Here is an 18,668-nt window from a genome sequence, read left to right on the forward strand (position 1 = left end):
GTTCCTTTTAGATCCGTTTTTGAACTGTTCAGTTTAGGCCGTGGGAAAGACACTCTTATTTGATGTCAGTATAGACGAACTTGCTCAGTGAGGACACTTTGAATATCCACATTTTGAATGCAACCTGCATGCGCGGTCCATGCCAAGTTACAGAAACTCAGAGTTGCAGGTAAGCTGCCATTTTATCATCACAAGGGTTTACCTGAGTACAGTTGGATAGAGTTCAGCTGAGTAGAGGAATGCTGTGGTAAATGCTGCCTCAGAGCAACCCTTTGCCACCACAGCAATGCATGTTCGACTCAAAGAATACTCTAAAAGGAAAGCAAAAAAAGAGTCAGAGATATGAACACATCCATCCACAGGGTTTTTTTTACAGTTTGCCCCAAGTGTAGCTTCAAAGAAAATGCAAGATCTAGATTAACCTAAAGGTATGGCAGTGTTTATTCCAATCAGAGCTCCTGTTGTAATCAGAAACCATGCCTGGCCATTTCGACGTCCAATTACATCCAATATGTAAAAGGTGAGGATTTTGGCTGGAATTTCAATAGCACCATAGATGAATTGAGTGAGGTAGATGCTGACACCAAATCCGGAGATCTTGAAACTGATCCCATAGTAGAGGAAGGAAACAGCAAACCTGCCAAAAAATGTAACACAGTCAAGATAAAATTTCTCAAAAGCCCATAAACCTGCACAACAGACAGTATTAGACGTAGCTTCAAAAGTTGATCCAATACCACGATAGCCCAGAGCACAGAGTGATCTTCCTTAGCTGAGGGGTTCTGACCAAGTCAAGGTAGGTGTGGTTCTTCTCAGCCACTTCAGAGAGAGTTACCTTCCTTAGAACCTAAACAACCAACAACAGTCCATCACTGATTTGTCCTGATCATTGATTGGTACAGCGACTTGCAAAAGTAGTCACACCCCTTGAATTTTTTCACATTTAGTCACATTACACCCACAAACAAAAATATATTTTATTTGAATCTTATGAGAAAGACCAACACAGTGATTAGGGCAAGTTACAGGGCAAACTCCCTAAGTCCTGTGCCACTGTTGCCCCGCAGTGATATAGATTCATTGCACATGGAGTGAAATAGTTCAAACCTGTATTTCTTGTAATTCACATGATTATCACTTATATATGGTGTGCAATTATAAACTGTTAAAAGTTATTTAATGTTTCATAAATAACTGTGTCTGTTAAGTATTGTCCGGTGATAATCAGCTGTTAAGCTGATATCAAGACAATGGCTGAACGGGATTAATTCGAGCATTAGCTATCAGCAAACTCTGCACACACATAGAATAAAAAAGTGACAACTTCTTTTCAAGTTCAAGAATTTAATAACAGAAATAAATGAACATCCAGAGAACATCACTATGTAATGCTGTTTATGTGAATTAACACTATATTCGATCAATAAATCCTCTCTACTAGGCTTGTGAAATTTAACTAAACTACTAAGCAAAATGAAGAAAATAAGAAACTAAGCTAAGGAACTATTTACATGCAAAGGTAAACAAAAGACAAAACAAAAGTGGTTGATCATAATCAGAATAATTCAGTGAATCCCGTTCACGGCAAAACTGATTCAAAAGCATTGAATGGAGTTAAATTATCTTAACTAATTTAGAAAAACATTTGGCATGTGTTTCAATCCATTCACAATGCGACTCCTGAGTAAACAAAACGTTATTTGATGAAATAACATTTTGTTTAAGTTAAAGAACCAAAGTTAAACTTAAAGAATGTGAACCGAAGTTAAATTAACTTGACTAATGCAGAACAACATTTGACATGTGTTTCAACCCATTCACAATGCAAATCCCAAATTAACCAGAACATTATTTTGAGTAAATAACATTGTAAAGACTGACTTGCTCAGTAAAATTGTTTAAACCTTAACGGCCGATCTTATTAATGCGATTCTACCTCCGGGCGCTAGGGGTCGCTGTCGCGATCGGTCGCTAAATCGGTTAAAGCCTAAAATTATCAAAATTGCATTCAAACCGACATTAATATTCAATATTAATGCGGGAATAAGGCTCATAGCTCTATCGAACGACGGCAGAGCAAAACAAACAAGTGTTATGCTTTAAAACAAGCTCCTTTGAATGTCTGGAAATCGGAAGCTACCAGAAGCTAATAGCATTTAGGCTAGCGGACTTTCAGTGCTAACAAATAAAAGCTTTAGTTTTATTTTAGTCATAATGAGTGGGCCGAATTACGTTAACATGAATGTTCCATCAATGTATGAAACCCTTGTGGAGATAACCTTTGTTATAACCATAGAACACACTCGACAATGACATGGTACCGAATGCTAGCAATGAGCTATTCCGTTAGCCCTTTGTTTCAAGGCGACCATGTGTAACGCATCACACAACATTTCCCAATGAACCATTTAAACTCTCCCTTTGGGTTTCTCTGTCCAACCTGTCGGCGCTTCGTGTGAGTTCGGTCCACTTTGGTCATCCAAGGTAGGCAGTGAAAAGAAGGAAAAGTTGTTGGTGTGTTCACGGCAGGCTAGTGGCTTAGCAGCTCTGTAGTGTAGCAACATGTATTCAGGATCGGAGGCCCGATGTCCTGCAGACAGCACTGACTGGTTGCAGTCCCGATTTAAGCAGGTTCTCCTCAGTATGCGGAAACGGGTTGCTTTGTTGGCTTTCCAGCTCCGTCTGGGGTTCGCTTCCCTGTAAAGGCTGACAAAAATATACAAAGCTGTTTCGGCAATCTGTACTTTGTAGCTGGTTTGTGCAGAAGTCAGACTGCAACTTAGCTTTGATCAGTGTGTTATTTCTCCAGATTCAGTCCGGTCTTCCACTCCGCAGAGGAGGAGAATTCCCCTCCCTTTCGCCTGGTCACTCCACTGAAGCAGGCAGATGAGTTCCACAGAACGGCTGTTCTGATCAGTTTGTGGGCTTTCGGGGCCTTGAGGCCCTCATGGTTCAGCCTGCCTCTCCTCTCCCTTTTGTCTCAGGGAGGGAAGAGGTGACGGCTGGTAGCTTTGTCCTGGAGAAGTGTGATCTGAGAGAGAAGTCAGAAGTGAGGGTCTGGTCTTTTCGTCTGTGGGGGTGGTTTACAGAAGGCACCCTGCTGAGAGAAAGGCAGTTCCACTGTCGCTTCATGCTTGCTCAGTATGAGGGATTGCTGCAAATCCATGGACAATGCAGATGACTGTCCCTGTGGCTCCACACTCTTTCAGGAGGAGTGAATGCTGCTTGTCAAGGAATCTACTGGTTTTCCTTATGTAGTGGTATAGAAATATATGTATTGCTATATAAATAGCTTTCAGGTGCGGGGTTCCGGTTGGGCAAAGTGGGCGTGGTATATAAGAAGCCGCTGCGCCCAATCGAACACACAGGTCTTCCTCAAGCTTTGGCTGTGACTCGCGTCTCAGGGACTGACAGTCAAAAGGCATAACATCAGGTGCATGCTGCTCTGATCTTGTGGTGGTAGGTCTCCCCTCCCTTTGCACTATTGCCGCTTGTTCACAGAAGATCTAAATCCAGGTATGATTATAGGCAAAACGCTACTGTGCGGCTCTCCTCCTCGTCGTCGGTTTGTGTGTGTGTGCACGCGTACATGAGTTTGTCTGGATTGGGAGGTAAGAAGTAACGCTCATTGTTAACGCCAATTTGTTGCAGTTCTGTTAAATAGTGACTAACTTTTACAGGTCTCCCCATATTACCATTGCTGCTCTGTTGATATCCCGGATTTTGTGCATCATCAACCTCGGATTGTGGTGGCGGCTACACGCCCTAATTGAAGTGGTGTTTGGCGTGCGGCATTGGCGTGCGGCACCGGCGCGCTCAATCCACCTCCTGTTGCAGCGTGGCCAGAGGGTCGCACCAGATTCGGACATTTTAATTTGTATTTTTTATTTTTGTTTGTTCCAGCCCTTTAGATTTATGACATAGCCTGACTATTGATTCATTTGGGCTGATATTATTTTCCTTTTGTTGTACATTTCGGATTGTTGTCTTTATTAATTGTTTCTTTTTTTCTCTCTCTGTTGGCAGTGCTGAGGCCCGGCGGTGGTGTTGGTGTGGTGACGGTGTCTTCTTTTTTTGTGCCGTGATTCCTGAGTTTGGGTTGTCTCACCGCGTCTGGTGCTTTACAGGGGTTTTGTTTGCTGTGTCTGGGCGGCTACTGTCCTATAGTGGCCCCTTCCGCCGGTAACCTCAGCTACTGTAGTTACTTTTCTTTTTTTCCCTTTAGCATTATAAAGAATTGGTTTTAAAAAGAATATTTTAAGAAGCATTTAATAAAAAGCTGTTTGTACATTTTAAAATTGCCTCAGATGTCTTAATCCATGCATGAGTGAACTGGTGTGCCTTATCAAAAAGGAGAGTAATATTCCTTGGGTGAAATTCCCAAGGTGGCGTTGTGGAGCAATTTTATTTGGGTTTAGAAATTTACAATTTCTCGACTTCAAGCTAGTCTCGCCACATTTTTGGCGTTGTTGACAGGATCATGCTTTTTATGAACATCTGAGACAAGTAGTTTCTAAATATTTGTGTATTCTTTTGTGTCTTTTTTTTCTCTCCTTTTTTTTTGTGCAGATTGGCTAATCCGTCAACAGAGCAGCAGTGGTTTCGTGCAGAGCATCAAAGCGGTGGGTGAGGTGTTAACAGTTAACCTTAGGTTGTAATTCTGCACTGTAGTAATCATAAGAAGCAGAATAAGCTTGTGATAATTATGGAAGAAGAAATTCAGGAGCTTAAAGAGCTGGTAGCAAGATTAAGAGCTGACAATGAGCAGTTACGACAAGGACAGGCTAGCTTAAGTGCTCAGCCATCCACTTCTTCAGCATTACCTAATGCCCCTCCTACATCTAGTCTCCCTGTAGCAGAGAGACTGATTTTTGTGCCTAGAGATAGGAAATGCCCCATCTTTAGAGGAAGGACAGGCATAGGCTTGAGTGAGTGGACTGAGGAAGCGAGGGTGTGTATGAGAGCCCGACATCTGTCTGTAGCTGACCAAGCGTTTTTCCTGTTTGATCACCTGGAGGGAGAAGCTCGAAATGAAATAAAGTATCGCTCTAGTGCAGAGAGAGAGGACCCTGCTAGAATATTTGAGATCCTACAAGAGTTGTATGGTTGTTCTGAGTCCTATGTTGCTCTTCAAGAGGCCTTCTTTTCTAGAAGACAACAAGAGGGAGAGAGTCTTCAGGAGTTCTCCCTCGCATTAATGGGCCTTATGGAGAGGGTAAAGCAGCGTGCACCTACTGGTATGTTGAATTCTGAGACGCTGTTAAGAGATCAGTTTGTTGAACAGGTGTTGGACAGTTCCCTGAGACGCGAGCTGAAGCAACTGGTACGCACGAGGCCTGAAAGCACTTTACTTGAGGTTAGGGCCGCAGCAATCCAGTGGGAACGCGAAGGGGTACCTCATGGTGGGAGAAGCCGTAGCCAGTCGCTTCCTTCGGTTTATGGCGTCCAGTATGGGGTACATGGTGGTCCTCAGGTAGCTTCTTTAACATCAGCAACGGAAATGAGTCAGATAAGAGAAATGCTAGAGTGTCAGCAAAAGCAGCTCCAGCAGCTTAGTGAGAGCATATCTCAGTTACAGAATTTCCACCGCCCTACTTATCCACGCACCACTGGTTCAGTAATCTGCAGGCGGTGCAACCAGCCAGGTCATTTTGCACGAGAGTGTGATGGGGTGCGTGTCTCCCGTCGAACCCAGTGTCCGCCAAATTCAGCTGCCCAGTCCCGTTCTGCTTCTGTGGCGGAAAACTAGTTCCCACCGAACTGCTGAGCCACAGTTTGGGTGGGGATGCTATTGGCTCACAAGCCACTATTGGAAGTTTGGGTGCTTCTAAGTTGATTTCAGATTGCCCTCATGCAGATGTAGTTATGGGTGGGGTGACAGTCCCATGTTTGGTGGATACTGGTTCGATGGTGTCCACAGTTTCTGAAAGTTTTTTTCGTCAGCATATGGAGTCTTGGGGTTCAGAGCACCTCCAGTCGTGTCATTGGTTGGAGCTTAGAGCTGCTAATGGTCTTAAGATTCCTTATATTGGCTATTTGGAACTTGATGTGCACCTCTGTGGTAAATTGATTCCCCACTGTGGTGTTTTGGTTGTGCAGGACCCTGGTGGTGAGTTCCCAGCTAAAGTCCCAGGTGTTTTGGGGATGAATGTTATCAGGAAGTGTTACCAAGAACTGTTTGGGCAACATGGTGTAGCTTGGTCTTCTGTGTCTGGTGTTTCCGAGGCCCCTCAGTCAGTCATGCAGGCACTGCAGCAGTGCCAGTCTGCCAACTCACGAGAGCCTCAAGGTAGTCCTGGAAGGGCTAAGGTCAGGGGTAAAAAGGGCTGTCGGATTCCTGGTGGGGTCATGAAGATTGTGGCTGCCACATGTTCTGATGTGTACTCAGGTTCTACTGTTTTGTTTGAGCCTTTAGAGTCTGGATTGCCTTCTGGTTTGCTTGCTTCCCCTGCCTTGGTTCAGGTAATCAGGGGTACAGCTTATGTGCCCATTATTAATGTTGGTACGACAGAGGTGGTGGTATATCCCCGCACTGTTGTTGGCACCTTAAATGTTGTCAATGTTGTTAGTCTCCCTGCAGGAATTACTGAAGTCCCAGCAAAGGTAGCTACGATGGTGTGCCAGACAGTCTCAGTTAATGTGCAACAGCAGGTGGAAGACCTGGATTTGTCCTCTTTGTCGGTGGAAGGACAGGGTCAGGTAAGGTCATTGCTTAATCAGTATATGACAGTTTTCTCCTCTCATGATGGTGACCTGGGCTGTACCAATGTGATAGCTCATGACATTCCTCTGGTTGATGATGTTCCAGTTAAACAACGCTATCGGCGTATTCCGCCTTCTGATTATGAGGTGGTGAAGGACCATATAAATCAGTTACTTGCTTCACAGGTCATTAGAGAAAGTAGCAGCCCATATGCATCTCCCATAGTCTTAGTGAGGAAGAAAGATGGGAGTATTCGTATGTGTGTTGACTATAGAAGACTCAATAGCAAGACCCGGAAAGATTCCTTCCCCCTTCCACGAATAGAAGAATCGTTGGATGCCTTGTCTGGTGCATGCTGGTTTTCTACCCTCGATCTCGCTAGCGGGTATAATCAGGTCCCAGTTGTGGAGGCAGACCGTCCAAAAACTGCCTTTTGTACTCCCTTTGGGCTGTTTGAATGGAACCGAATGCCTTTCGGACTCTGTAATGCGCCTAGCACTTTCCAACGGCTAATGCAGCGGATTTTTGGGGACCAACAGTACCAGTCTGTCCTGTTATATCTTGATGACATTGTTGTTTTCTCTTCAAGTGTGGATCAACATCTGGAGCGCTTGAAAGTGGTGCTGGGCCGACTTAACCAACAGGGTCTTAAAGCAAAGCTCAGTAAATGTTCCTTCTTTCAAAAAGAGGTACGTTATTTAGGACATGTGATCTCTGGTGAGGGGGTTGCTACAGATCCTAGTAAAACTGAAGTTGTAGCCAATTGGCCAACTCCCACTAAGGCCTCAGAACTTCGGTCATTCCTTGGTTTTGCCAGTTATTACCGTCGCTTTGTGGAAGGTTTTGCAAAATTGGCAGCTCCATTGCATAAAGCGGTGGCTCAGTGTGGTGGTACCGGTAAGAAACCTGATCGTGGACTTGTTGCATGCTGGACTGATGAATGTCAAAAGAGCTTTGAAGCCTTGAAGGCTAAGCTAACAACAACGCCAGTGCTAGCCTATGCAGATTTCACTCAACCATTTATCTTGGAGGTTGATGCCAGCCATGGTGGCCTGGGAGCAGTCCTCTCGCAAATACAGGCAGGCAAAGTGAGACCGATTGCTTATGCTAGTCGAGGCTTGAGACCCACAGAGCGAAATATGGCAAATTACAGCTCCATGAAGCTTGAGTTTCTGGCCCTCAAGTGGGCCATGACTGACAAGTTTAGAGAGTATCTCTTGGGAAACAAATGTATTGTATATACTGATAACAACCCTCTCAGCCATTTGTCCACTGCTAAATTGGCTGCCACTGAACAGCGGTGGGCTGCTCAGCTAGCCTCTTTTGATTTTGAGATCAAGTATCGGTCAGGGCGGTGTAATACCAATGCTGATGCACTTTCTCGTCAGCATCCACCTGATCCGCCAGATATGAAAGCAATGCTCCCAGGTACAGCTTTGCCTAAAGCATTGCAGGACGCTTTGGGGTTTGAAAAGGTTGAGGCAACCCAGGCAGTTGTTGCAGTTTTGCCGCAGCATACTACGGCTGAACTTTGTGCTTTGCAGCAGGCTGATCCATTTGTACAGGACTTGTTGGTGTTCTGGAAGAAAGGACAGCATCCCAGTCGAGAGGAACGAGCCCAGCTGTCCCCGTCCACTTTGGTTCTGCTGCGGCAGTGGGACCGGTTTGTCGAGAGAGATGGAGTTCTCTATCGAAAGGTGTTTAGATCAGATGGTGGTGATGCTGTGTTCCAGCTTGTGTTGCCAAGTGTGCTAATTAAGGATGTTCTGACTAAAGTCCATGAAGAGCATGGTCACCAGGGAGTGGAGCGAACGTTGGCGCTCTTACGGTCCCGGTGTTATTGGCCTCATATGGCCTCTGATGTGGCTCAATGGTGCCAGGCGTGTGAGAGATGCCAAGTGGCAAAGGATGTTCACCCTAAAGCTTATGGCTATATGGGACATTTACTGGCATCACGTCCTAATGAAATTTTGGCCATTGATTATACCACCTTAGAGCCCACCCATAATGGCTTGGAAAATGTTTTGGTCTTGACGGATGTTTTTAGTAAATATACTGTTGCTGTCCCTACACGGGATCAGCGAGCGGCCACTGTGGCTAAGGTTTTGGTGTCTGAATGGTTTTACAAGTTTGGTGTTCCTGCTCGGTTGCACTCCGATCAGGGTCGTAACTTTGAGAGCTTGCTTATCCAGCAGCTGTGTAATTTGTATGGCATTGTAAAATCACACACCACTCCTTACCATCCAGAAGGAAATGGCCAATGTGAGCGCTTCAATCGGACGCTGCACAATCTGTTAAGAACACTGCCTGTGTCCCGAAAAAGAGATTGGCATGCCTGTTTGCCCCAGGTTCTTTATTGTTATAATACAACTCCTCACCAGTCTACTGGAGAGTCACCATTTCTCTTAATGTTTGGGCAGGAACCTAGATTGCCCCTGGATTTTCTTTTGGGTAGAGTCGAGAGTCCAGTTGGTGGTTCTGTCCATGAGTGGGTTCAAGAACATCAAGCTCGGTTGCAGGTAGCCTTTGATGGGGCTAGAGAGCACCTGAAACATGCTGCAGATCGCCGAAGGCAGACTCATGATACTCAGGTGAAACATCGGCCATTAAAGGAAGGGCAACTTGTGTTTTTGCGTGACTTTACTGCTAGGGGGCCTTATAAGACAAGGGACCGATGGAGCTCTGTGAAGTACGAGGTATTGAGGGCACCAAAGGAGGGCGGCTCTGTTTACACCATTGTGCCTCTGGATGACCAGACTAAAGTAAGACAGGTGCACCGTACCATGTTAAAACCTGTGGTTGGTGTTGTTCCTCCTGATCACATCTCTCCCCATAACTTGCCTCCTGTAGAAAAGGGACTGTCTGAAGATAGTGGCCCCGTTGATTACGATCTGTTTGTTTGTGAACAGCAACCCCTTGTGGTTGCTTCTGCCTTACCTTTGGGTAGGTTGCTGCTTCAAACTCCATCCCAGGAACTTGGGCCACCTTCTGAACCTGCTGCATCTATTGAACCCTCTACATCTTTGGCTGTTCCATCTACCAGCTGTGCTGACCCAATGGCCCTACGTCGCTCCAAACGTCCAACTGCTGGTCAACATACTAATGTGCACCATCTCCCACGGCCAGCAGGAGACATTCATCCTGGGGGCTCTTCTGCATCTTTGTCAACTGTGTCAGCGTTGTTTAGACCTTGGAACTGATTTTATTAGTTTTGAATCAGCCATCGTCGGGTCGACGATGCAAGAAGGGGGGGTAGAATGTAGTGGTATAGAAATATATGTATTGCTATATAAATAGCTTTCAGGTGCGAGGTTCCGGTTGGGCAAAGTGGGCGTGGTATATAAGAAGCCGCTGCGCCCAATCGAACACACAGGTCTTCCTCAAGCTTTGGCTGTGACTCGCGTCTCAGGGACTGACAGTCAAAAGGCATAACATCAGGTGCATGCTGCTCTGATCTTGTGGTGGTAGGTCTCCCCTCCCTTTGCACTATTGCCGCTTGTTCACAGAAGATCTAAATCCAGGTATGATTATAGGCAAAACGCTACTGTGCGGCTCTCCTCCTCGTCGTCGGTTTGTGTGTGTGTGCACGCGTACATGAGTTTGTCTGGATTGGGAGGTAAGAAGTAACGCTCATTGTTAACGCCAATTTGTTGCAGTTCTGTTAAATAGTGACTAACTTTTACAGGTCTCCCCATATTACCATTGCTGCTCTGTTGATATCCCGGATTTTGTGCATCATCAACCTCGGATTGTGGTGGCGGCTACACGCCCTAATTGAAGTGGTGTTTGGCGTGCGGCATTGGCGTGCGGCACCGGCGCGCTCAATCCACCTCCTGTTGCGGCGTGGCCAGAGGGTCGCACCAGATTCGGACATTTTAATTTGTATTTTTTATTTTTGTTTGTTCCAGCCCTTTCGATTTATGACATAGCCTGACTATTGATTCATTTGGGCTGATATTATTTTCCTTTTGTTGTACATTTCGGATTGTTGTCTTTATTAATTGTTTCTTTTTTTCTCTCTCTGTTGGCAGTGCTGAGGCCCGGCGGTGGTGTTGGTGTGGTGACGGTGTCTTCTTTTTTTGTGCCGTGATTCCTGAGTTTGGGTTGTCTCACCGCGTCTGGTGCTTTACAGGGGTTTTGTTTGCTGTGTCTGGGCGGCTACTGTCCTATAGTGGCCCCTTCCGCCGGTAACCTCAGCTACTGTAGTTACTTTTCTTTTTTTCCCTTTAGCATTATAAAGAATTGGTTTTAAAAAGAATATTTTAAGAAGCATTTAATAAAAAGCTGTTTGTACATTTTAAAATTGCCTCAGATGTCTTAATCCATGCATGAGTGAACTGGTGTGCCTTATCAAAAAGGAGAGTAATATTCCTTGGGTGAAATTCCCAAGGTGGCGTTGTGGAGCAATTTTATTTGGGTTTAGAAATTTACAATTTCTCGACTTCAAGCTAGTCTCGCCACACTTAGATAGGACATTTTTAAACCAATCTGTATAATCTGATCCAATCTGTATAATCTGGGGGTGCAGTAAATGATGGCACCAGTTGAGATGTAATTTTACACTTGAGCTAAAACACATGGAAAACTGGATGCACTTTCAAAGAAGATGAAAGGCGTGGGCCAGGGATGTCCGCACACATTTCACCTCACAAAATTCTGTGAGTTGAAATCTGTGCAGTCCGTCCAATTAGCTTGACATTTTTTAAACCCATAAATATTTTTTTTTATTGCAAATGGCAAACTTTATTACATCACCTAAAACATACCACGTATTATCAAAATCACAAAAGATTACAGGAAACACATATGAACTATGTTTTTGTCAACGGCATACTTTATTACATCACATAGATACCAACTTTTGTATCAGAATCACTGAAGATTAGAGCAAATGAAAGAAAAACACCTGACCGAAAAATCCCCAACAAACTTGCAGGCAAATTACACACACCTAGGTTCATTTGAAACATGAAATGTTTTCTTTATCAAATGCTTACAGTAAACTTCCAAATTCAAAACATATGAACAGAAAAACCACACTAACAGTTTTGTTATGAAGAACTACATTACACCACGTAACACTTGTTTTTCAATTAGAAAAGTTTTATTTGACATTGAGTTTATGTCAACAATAGATTTATTGAAAACTATGGTTTTGATCCCCACAATAAAATCAGTTAACTGAGCTTTTTTTAACTGAAGAACTGCAAAATAAATTCTAAAATGTATTTACATCAGAAGACAAATACCTGCCTGCACTGATGTGCAGGGTGACTCTGAGATCTCGTCTGCAGAATACAGGCCAGGTCTGGCTCTAAGACAGTAGTTTTGATGCGTAGGATGTTAAGTAGATGAGAGTCAGTTAACCTTGTTCTCACCCGGTTGTTGTTAAGGTTCATAACCGAGAATTTCTTCTCACACAGATATGTCTAACCAAACAAGCTCTGCCTGTTCTTGGCAAATGTTCGAATCTCTTGGAACCTGCCTTTATGAAGTCGACGGTAAAAGTCAATGAGCTCCAATTGCAGTTGTGTGACGCCTCATCAGAGAAAGGTGAGGAAAAAAAGCATGATCTCCTTATCAATAACTGCAAAATCATGATAGAGCTGTTGAAACTGCTCAGTCAGAGAAGAAATATCTGCAGCATACCTCCTTAATTGCGGTCCGATGTTCTTCAGAAAACTGCTGATTATTTCATGCAGCGATAGGACATGTGTGCTGTTCAGATGCAGTTGTGACAGGTTCCTCTGGAAAAGTTGCCTCAAGGTTCCAAATGCTTTGATGTGTCAATAAAGTTGACTTATCATAGCATTTTGCCCCAGTAACCTTGTGTTCAGTATGTTTAAATGTCCTGTTATGTCAACTAAAAATCCGAAATCAGCCAGCAAAACAGGATTAAATAGTTCTGGCATCGGTTGCCCCCTTTTTCCCCAGAAACTCTCAGATTTCTCTCAGAGAGTAGAAGCGCTGCAGTGCAGACCCCTGACTGAGCAATCTTATGACATGATACACAACATCTCCATATTCAACCTGGATATTGAGTCGATACTTTTGAAAATGGCGGTGACATAGGGCTTTGGAGCGGATAAAAATAATTGCCTTTATCGCTGGTTTCATAACATGATCATATTTGTAATGTTTACCACAGAGAACTTCATGTCATCTACAGCAGAACACACTAATGTGAATAAATCAGTTCCTCTTGTTTGGTCTTTAAGATTCTGGAGGTCTAGTAGTTCTTCAGTAACATTAATTTCATTGTCCACTCCTCTTAAAAAAATCAGTAACTGAGCAGTGTCCGATGCGTCTGTGCTTTCATAGCAAGCTAATGAAAAAAATCACTGTTCCTTTTGTTACCTTTTGTCTCTTAATATCAGATAAGTTCTTCAATTCTCCTTGCCACATTGTTGCAACCAAGGCAAACATGACAAATTTTCTTCACCATTTTCATCACACACTGCTGCGCCGGCAAAAACGCTTCAAGTTGCTTACATTTTTTTTGTCATCTCAAAGCTGCGTGCAGGCCAGCTGACAGCTTTGCTAGGGCCCGGGACAATGCAGTCTTTTTGGCCCCCCCCCCTCTACACCTGCCGCCACCACACACACACACACACAAACACACACACACACACACACACACACACACAAAAGTCAACTTAACTGTATACTTCATGCCCTGGAAATCTCGGTATTTTATATTGGATATTTCCAACCCATCTACTGAATTTAGTGCACTAGTTGATCTTTTCTTCATAAGAGAACAGCAAGCACTGCAGTCAAAATATGGCCTTTTTTTTGATCTGCTGTATATTAGCCAGTCCCTAACAATTTTTTTCCCTTCCATTGCAGGAGGTAGAATATGTTAGATACTTTGGAAATTCTCTGCCCTCTGAATCTCTGAGAAAGGCTTCCTTTTTGGCATTAAACGCACAACATTCACATATACTTTTGACATTTAAGCTGTATCACGAAACTGTTGACCTTTCGGGTTTTGTGATTTTTATTCTATTATTACAATTATATAATAATAATAATAATAATTTTATGTTTGTTTTTTTCTTCCTAATCCACCTCTTATATCTTTCAATCCTTATGTAATTTTGTCTGTGTTGTGTGCACCTGCCTGTTGCTTTATTCCTATAAATTTCCCCGTCGTGAGATAAATAAAGGATTAGCTAAATAATATTTTTTAATAGGATATATGTACTGGGTTCTTAAAAGGTTTTAATTACATTTTCTCTGTGGGCTCCAGTAGCATATGATAGATAATATCTACTTTGAAAGTTAACATGAAGTGCTGCTGAAGATGAACACTCTGTTCTACCTGGATGTTCTCTGGAGGACTGAAACGCCTCAGTCAGTGACGTCAGTCTGTGAGTCAGGGTCTGTCGGGGCAATGAGAGAAGTTTCGTCTCCTTTTCTGTTTCTCGACATTTTCTTGCTCATGGTTTTTCACGTGCTTAGATAAAGTTTTTGTGTTTCCACTGAATTTACCGGCTTTTTACAAAACATACAGCTTGATTTAATTTACGTATTAAAATAAAGCCGCTTATTCCCCTCTTCATGCCTTTCAGCTGCTGCGGTCTCTCTCCCAGTCTGAACAGGAGCCGCACGGTTGTGTGTTGAGTGAAGAGAAGCTGAGTGGGCGGGCCAGGCTGAGCCTGCATGCTGATTGGATGGCCCCGCTGAGCCATGTACGAGAGGGAAGGGGGAGCAGAGAGCTGTGACACACGCATGCACGCTGACTGACACTGACCATTTTAATGATCAGAGTGTCAGTTTTGCCCCCCCCCCCCCCCCCCTGTCCTGGGCCCGGGACAACTGACCTGTTTGTCCCCCCCTGTCGGCGGGCGTGGCTGCGTGGCCCAAGCCCGTAACATCATCAGGGACCCCTCACACCCACACCATGGACTGTTCTCCCTGCTGCCCACTGGGAAGAGGATCCGCAGTATCCCCTGCAGGTCCACCACGTTCTGCAAAAGCTTTTTCCCTGTCGCCATCAGACTGTTGAACTGCTGAAGCTATAAACTATAAACTGGACTCTGTACCACATTCGCGTATTTGCACATTTGCATCATTGCATCCTTATCCAGCAGTACAAATGCTGCCAAACTTTCAGTCAATATAATGAATTCTTGCACAAATCATTTCTGCACATACAAATGGTTTTTTAAGAAATACTCACCTGTACACTGTGATCCCACACTGTCTCTTTCTCCTGCATTGTTTACATTTCAATTGCTGTACTGTTATATCACTGCTGCACTTTATCCTGTAATTTACTTTATCCTGTAATCTACTGCAATTCACTGTAATTTTCAAGCTTTATGCAAACAAAATTTCGTTCTGTACGCACTCTGTGCATACAGAATGAGAAATAAAGTTGTCTAAGTCTCTCTAAGTCTAAGTCAGAGGTCCTGCAGACAGCCTCTGACCTGGTTGCAGTCACAATTTCAGCAGGTTTCCTCTCAGCATGGGAAAGTGGTTCCTTTTGCTGGCTTTTCAGCTCTGCGTTGCTTGGAACCAGCTCTGTCAGGAGTCCGCCGCGAAAGCAAAACAAAGCTGGTATAGATGGATTCATTCACTTCGCCATCTGTTTTTAAGCAGAAGTGAGAGACTTATCTTTGAATGGCAGTTTCTCCCCGATGCCTGGGAGGAGTTTCAAAGAGGCTCTTGTCTCACTCAGCTCGTGGCCTCTTCCAGGACCCATGTGGCTCCTGCAGGGCGCCCCCCCCTCTCCTCGAGGGCTCCAGGAGAAAAGTGGTTGTCGTCTCTGGCCAGGGGTAGACTGAAAGAGTGTGAGCCTGGTCATAAGTGCTCTGACCTTTTGTCTGTGGGGAGTGGTTTACAGCAGGCCCCCTGCTGAGAGAGAGGCCGTCCCAGCCTGAAACTCTCCTTTGTGACTGTGGGAAAATTCTTTGCTTAAAATTTATTCTGATTCCTTTCCCTTCGTACATGTTCAGAATAAACACAATTTAGCCATGGTGTGATGGTATAACAGTGGGACTACCCCTCTTCTTTGTCCAGCTTTAAAGTTAGGTCACTTCTGTCAGGACTCGGTCAGCAGGGCTGTGCAGCTTGCTGCCGGTTCTGCTGCTTTCTCCACAGGTGTTCGTGGTTGACGGCTGGGCGGAGCCCACACACCTGCAGGTGTTGCGCAGCACCAGGCAGCACTGTAAGAACTATAAGTTGCTCAGCAGCACATCACCCGCTGTCCCCTCCTGCAGTCACTGATCCTCTTGTCCTTCTAGATTACCCGGTCTCCCGCCTGCCTGATGCCCCGTTCGTGCTCTGTCCTACAGTAGCTGAGTCTCCTCTGTGTTCCTTAGTTAAATAAACCCTTTTCTATTTACCTGTTTTCCCGAGTGTTTTCTGCATGTGGGCAAAACATCTCAAGCCGAACATGACAGAAGAACACTCTGGCCAAACAGAACCGGCAGCAGAAGCACTTGGTCGAACAGTAACAGCCCAACAAGATCAGATTATGGGTTTGGAATCCTCGGTGGTCGGGTTACAGAACCAGATGCAGAACTTAGCTGCCCAGATGACCCAGCTAGCGGGTATGTTTAGCGCTGGCCTACAGTCAACCACTTCCTCATCCTCGAGCCCCTCCCCCGAGTCTACGTCAGTTGTGACGAACGAGCCCATTCCCGAGACTACCTCACCGTCTCCAGAGAAACACTCCGGCGAGGCTGGAGATTGTGGCGGTTTCTTGTTCCAGTGCTCCCTAGTGTTAAATCGATCCCCATGTACATTTACCCATGACCACTCCAAGATCTCCTATGTTTTACGGCTCTTATCTGGCCGAGCCCTGCGGTGGGCAGAGTCCCGTTTCCCTGATTGTCAGCAATTTGGTTGTACTTTTAGCGAATTTATTGCTGAGTTTAAAACAGTTTTTGCCGCCGAAGCCGACGAGGATCAGGACTCCCAGCGTTTACTTACTATTCGACAGCGGGGTAGACAGGTAGCCGACTTCGCCATCGAGTTCCGTACACTGGCGGCGGCGGCTGGTTGGGAGGAGCGTGCACTAAAGTCGGTGTTTTTCCAGTCTCTAGATGAGTCCCTTAAGGACGAGCTGGCGCGCGTTGAACAGCCCAGCACGTTGAACGAGTACATCGCGCTGACAGTGCGGTTAGACAACCGCTTACGGGCGCGGGGGAGGAGCCGCCCCGAGCGGCCGCCAGTTTTTCGACCGGCTCCCATCAAGCGGACCCCCGACAGATCAACAGTAGCGCCTCCCTCGGAGCAGATGCAGCTTGGCCGAGTCAGACTCACGCCCGAGCAAAGGCAGCAGCGCATGAGCTCTCGGCTCTGCATTTATTGTGCCTCCCCCGAGCATTTCATAAAGGACTGCCCTGAGCGGCCAAAAGATCAGGTCCATCGGTCGTAGAGGAGGAACCGGCGGGCCAATCCAAATCATCTCACTCGTCCCCTCCTCGCCTCTGTCTGCCTGCTGCAGAACTACTCACCTTGAACTCGTGGTTTCGGGTAACCACCGCGAACGCGGCACATTTTTAGTTTTCCCTGTCAAGCAGGCTCCCGTAGTACTTGGGTTCCCGTGGCTTCAGCACCATAACCCGCAAATTAACTGGGCCAACCATAGGGTGGTAGCCTGGTCACCCAGTTGTCACGCTCATTGTTTACTGTCAGCAGTTCCCTCGTCTCATGCTCACGCGTTGCCCAGCGCTCAGGTGGACCTTGAGATTCTTAAGTTAGTACACTTTTCTGAAAAAAGTCTTATCTTCGGCTCCGGTCCAGTTTGGCCATACTTTGTAGGTGGCTGAACGCCAAAGAAGCTGCTTAATGTTTGCTTTTTTTTGGACATCTTCGACAGTAGTTCAAAACAGGCACAGCTGACGGCACAAATGCGCGTTGTAATACAATTGACGTTACGCTTTTCTGATTTGTGACACACATGCGTACCTGCGTACCAGGTATGTGCTCTCCTGGCCATAAGCCTTATGTGAAGTGTTTATATCATTTACACTTTCCCAATACAACTGCTGTTTTATACCAGTGTTGTTCTGCGTTAGCTATTTTTTGAGTAGTAAGAAATTAATTGTATTGTAATCACAAAGTTTAGTTACTACCCTTCTCCCCTTGCTTCTGCAGACCAAAGGAAGATTTATCTGTACTGTATGTTGGATGATATAAAAGCATTTTATAAAGTGGTTATATTATTTACACTTTTCCAATACACTGCTGTTTTACAATACTTATTTTGTTGCTTTGCTGTTTTTTGAGAACAGTAGGAAGTACTGTAGAATCTCATTATCTGAAAACTTGGCAGTGAACTAACCTATCTCTATATTATTACAGCAAGGAGGAAGCAGAACTATCTGGTACAGAAAGGACCATGCATCCAACCACTTTGGTTGAGGCCTCTTCATCTTCAAGGTGAGAAGTTTATTCTGCATACCATTGTATGTATAAATCAATGTCAGATACGTTAGTTTTAGCCTGCCACTTAGATAAACAGTCAAATATAATCTTCAAAATATGTCTTTGCTTGCCTCTGCCCCAAGAAAAAAGAGCACCAGTGCCCTTGTGCCAGCCACCTTCTGGAGGGGAGGAAGGATTAGTTGGGCACCCTCCTTTTTGGTCCTCCCGGTTTTAAATGCACTTGAGAACAACAACCAACAACACAACATTTGATCGGGCAGAAGCAGGCTCGGGGTCTTTCTGACACACCTTTTCTCTGATTGCCATCTGCAATTTGAGGCCTGAAGGAGGAGCAGACCACTTAGTTGGTGTTGGAGAAATATGAATGTAATAGTTTTATTTTGATCAAGTTACAGGCATTTTTGTTTGTTTTAAGAGTTTACTTTCAGGAAGGCTCTGTTGTTTTTAACCTTAGACAGGGAGAACAAATGGTCCTCCCAGATAAGGAATGCCTTGCCTTATCCAGCTGTGCATGAAGCTGGTGACTGATCACGGTCCGCAATAGAACTTGCTCCGTTCTTTG

General features: G+C 44.9%; 1 protein-coding gene across 2 annotated transcripts in view; it reads right to left on the reverse strand.

Moving 5' to 3' along the window:
• Positions 1–18,668, reverse strand: part of slc22a7a (solute carrier family 22 member 7a) — a 144,134-nt gene that overhangs the window by 39,848 nt on the left and 85,618 nt on the right. For both annotated transcript variants that reach the window (XM_036134226.1, XM_036134225.1), the window contains exons 6-8: positions 738–847; positions 423–637; positions 203–311 (exon numbers count right to left, since the gene is read on the reverse strand). In XM_036134226.1, the coding sequence (XP_035990119.1) occupies positions 203–311; positions 423–637; positions 738–847 (434 nt within the window). The remainder of the gene's footprint in view (positions 1–202; positions 312–422; positions 638–737; positions 848–18,668) is intronic.

This window comes from Fundulus heteroclitus, unplaced genomic scaffold (assembly GCF_011125445.2).
Source record: "Fundulus heteroclitus isolate FHET01 unplaced genomic scaffold, MU-UCD_Fhet_4.1 scaffold_77, whole genome shotgun sequence".
Classification (NCBI taxonomy): domain Eukaryota; kingdom Metazoa; phylum Chordata; class Actinopteri; order Cyprinodontiformes; family Fundulidae; genus Fundulus; species Fundulus heteroclitus.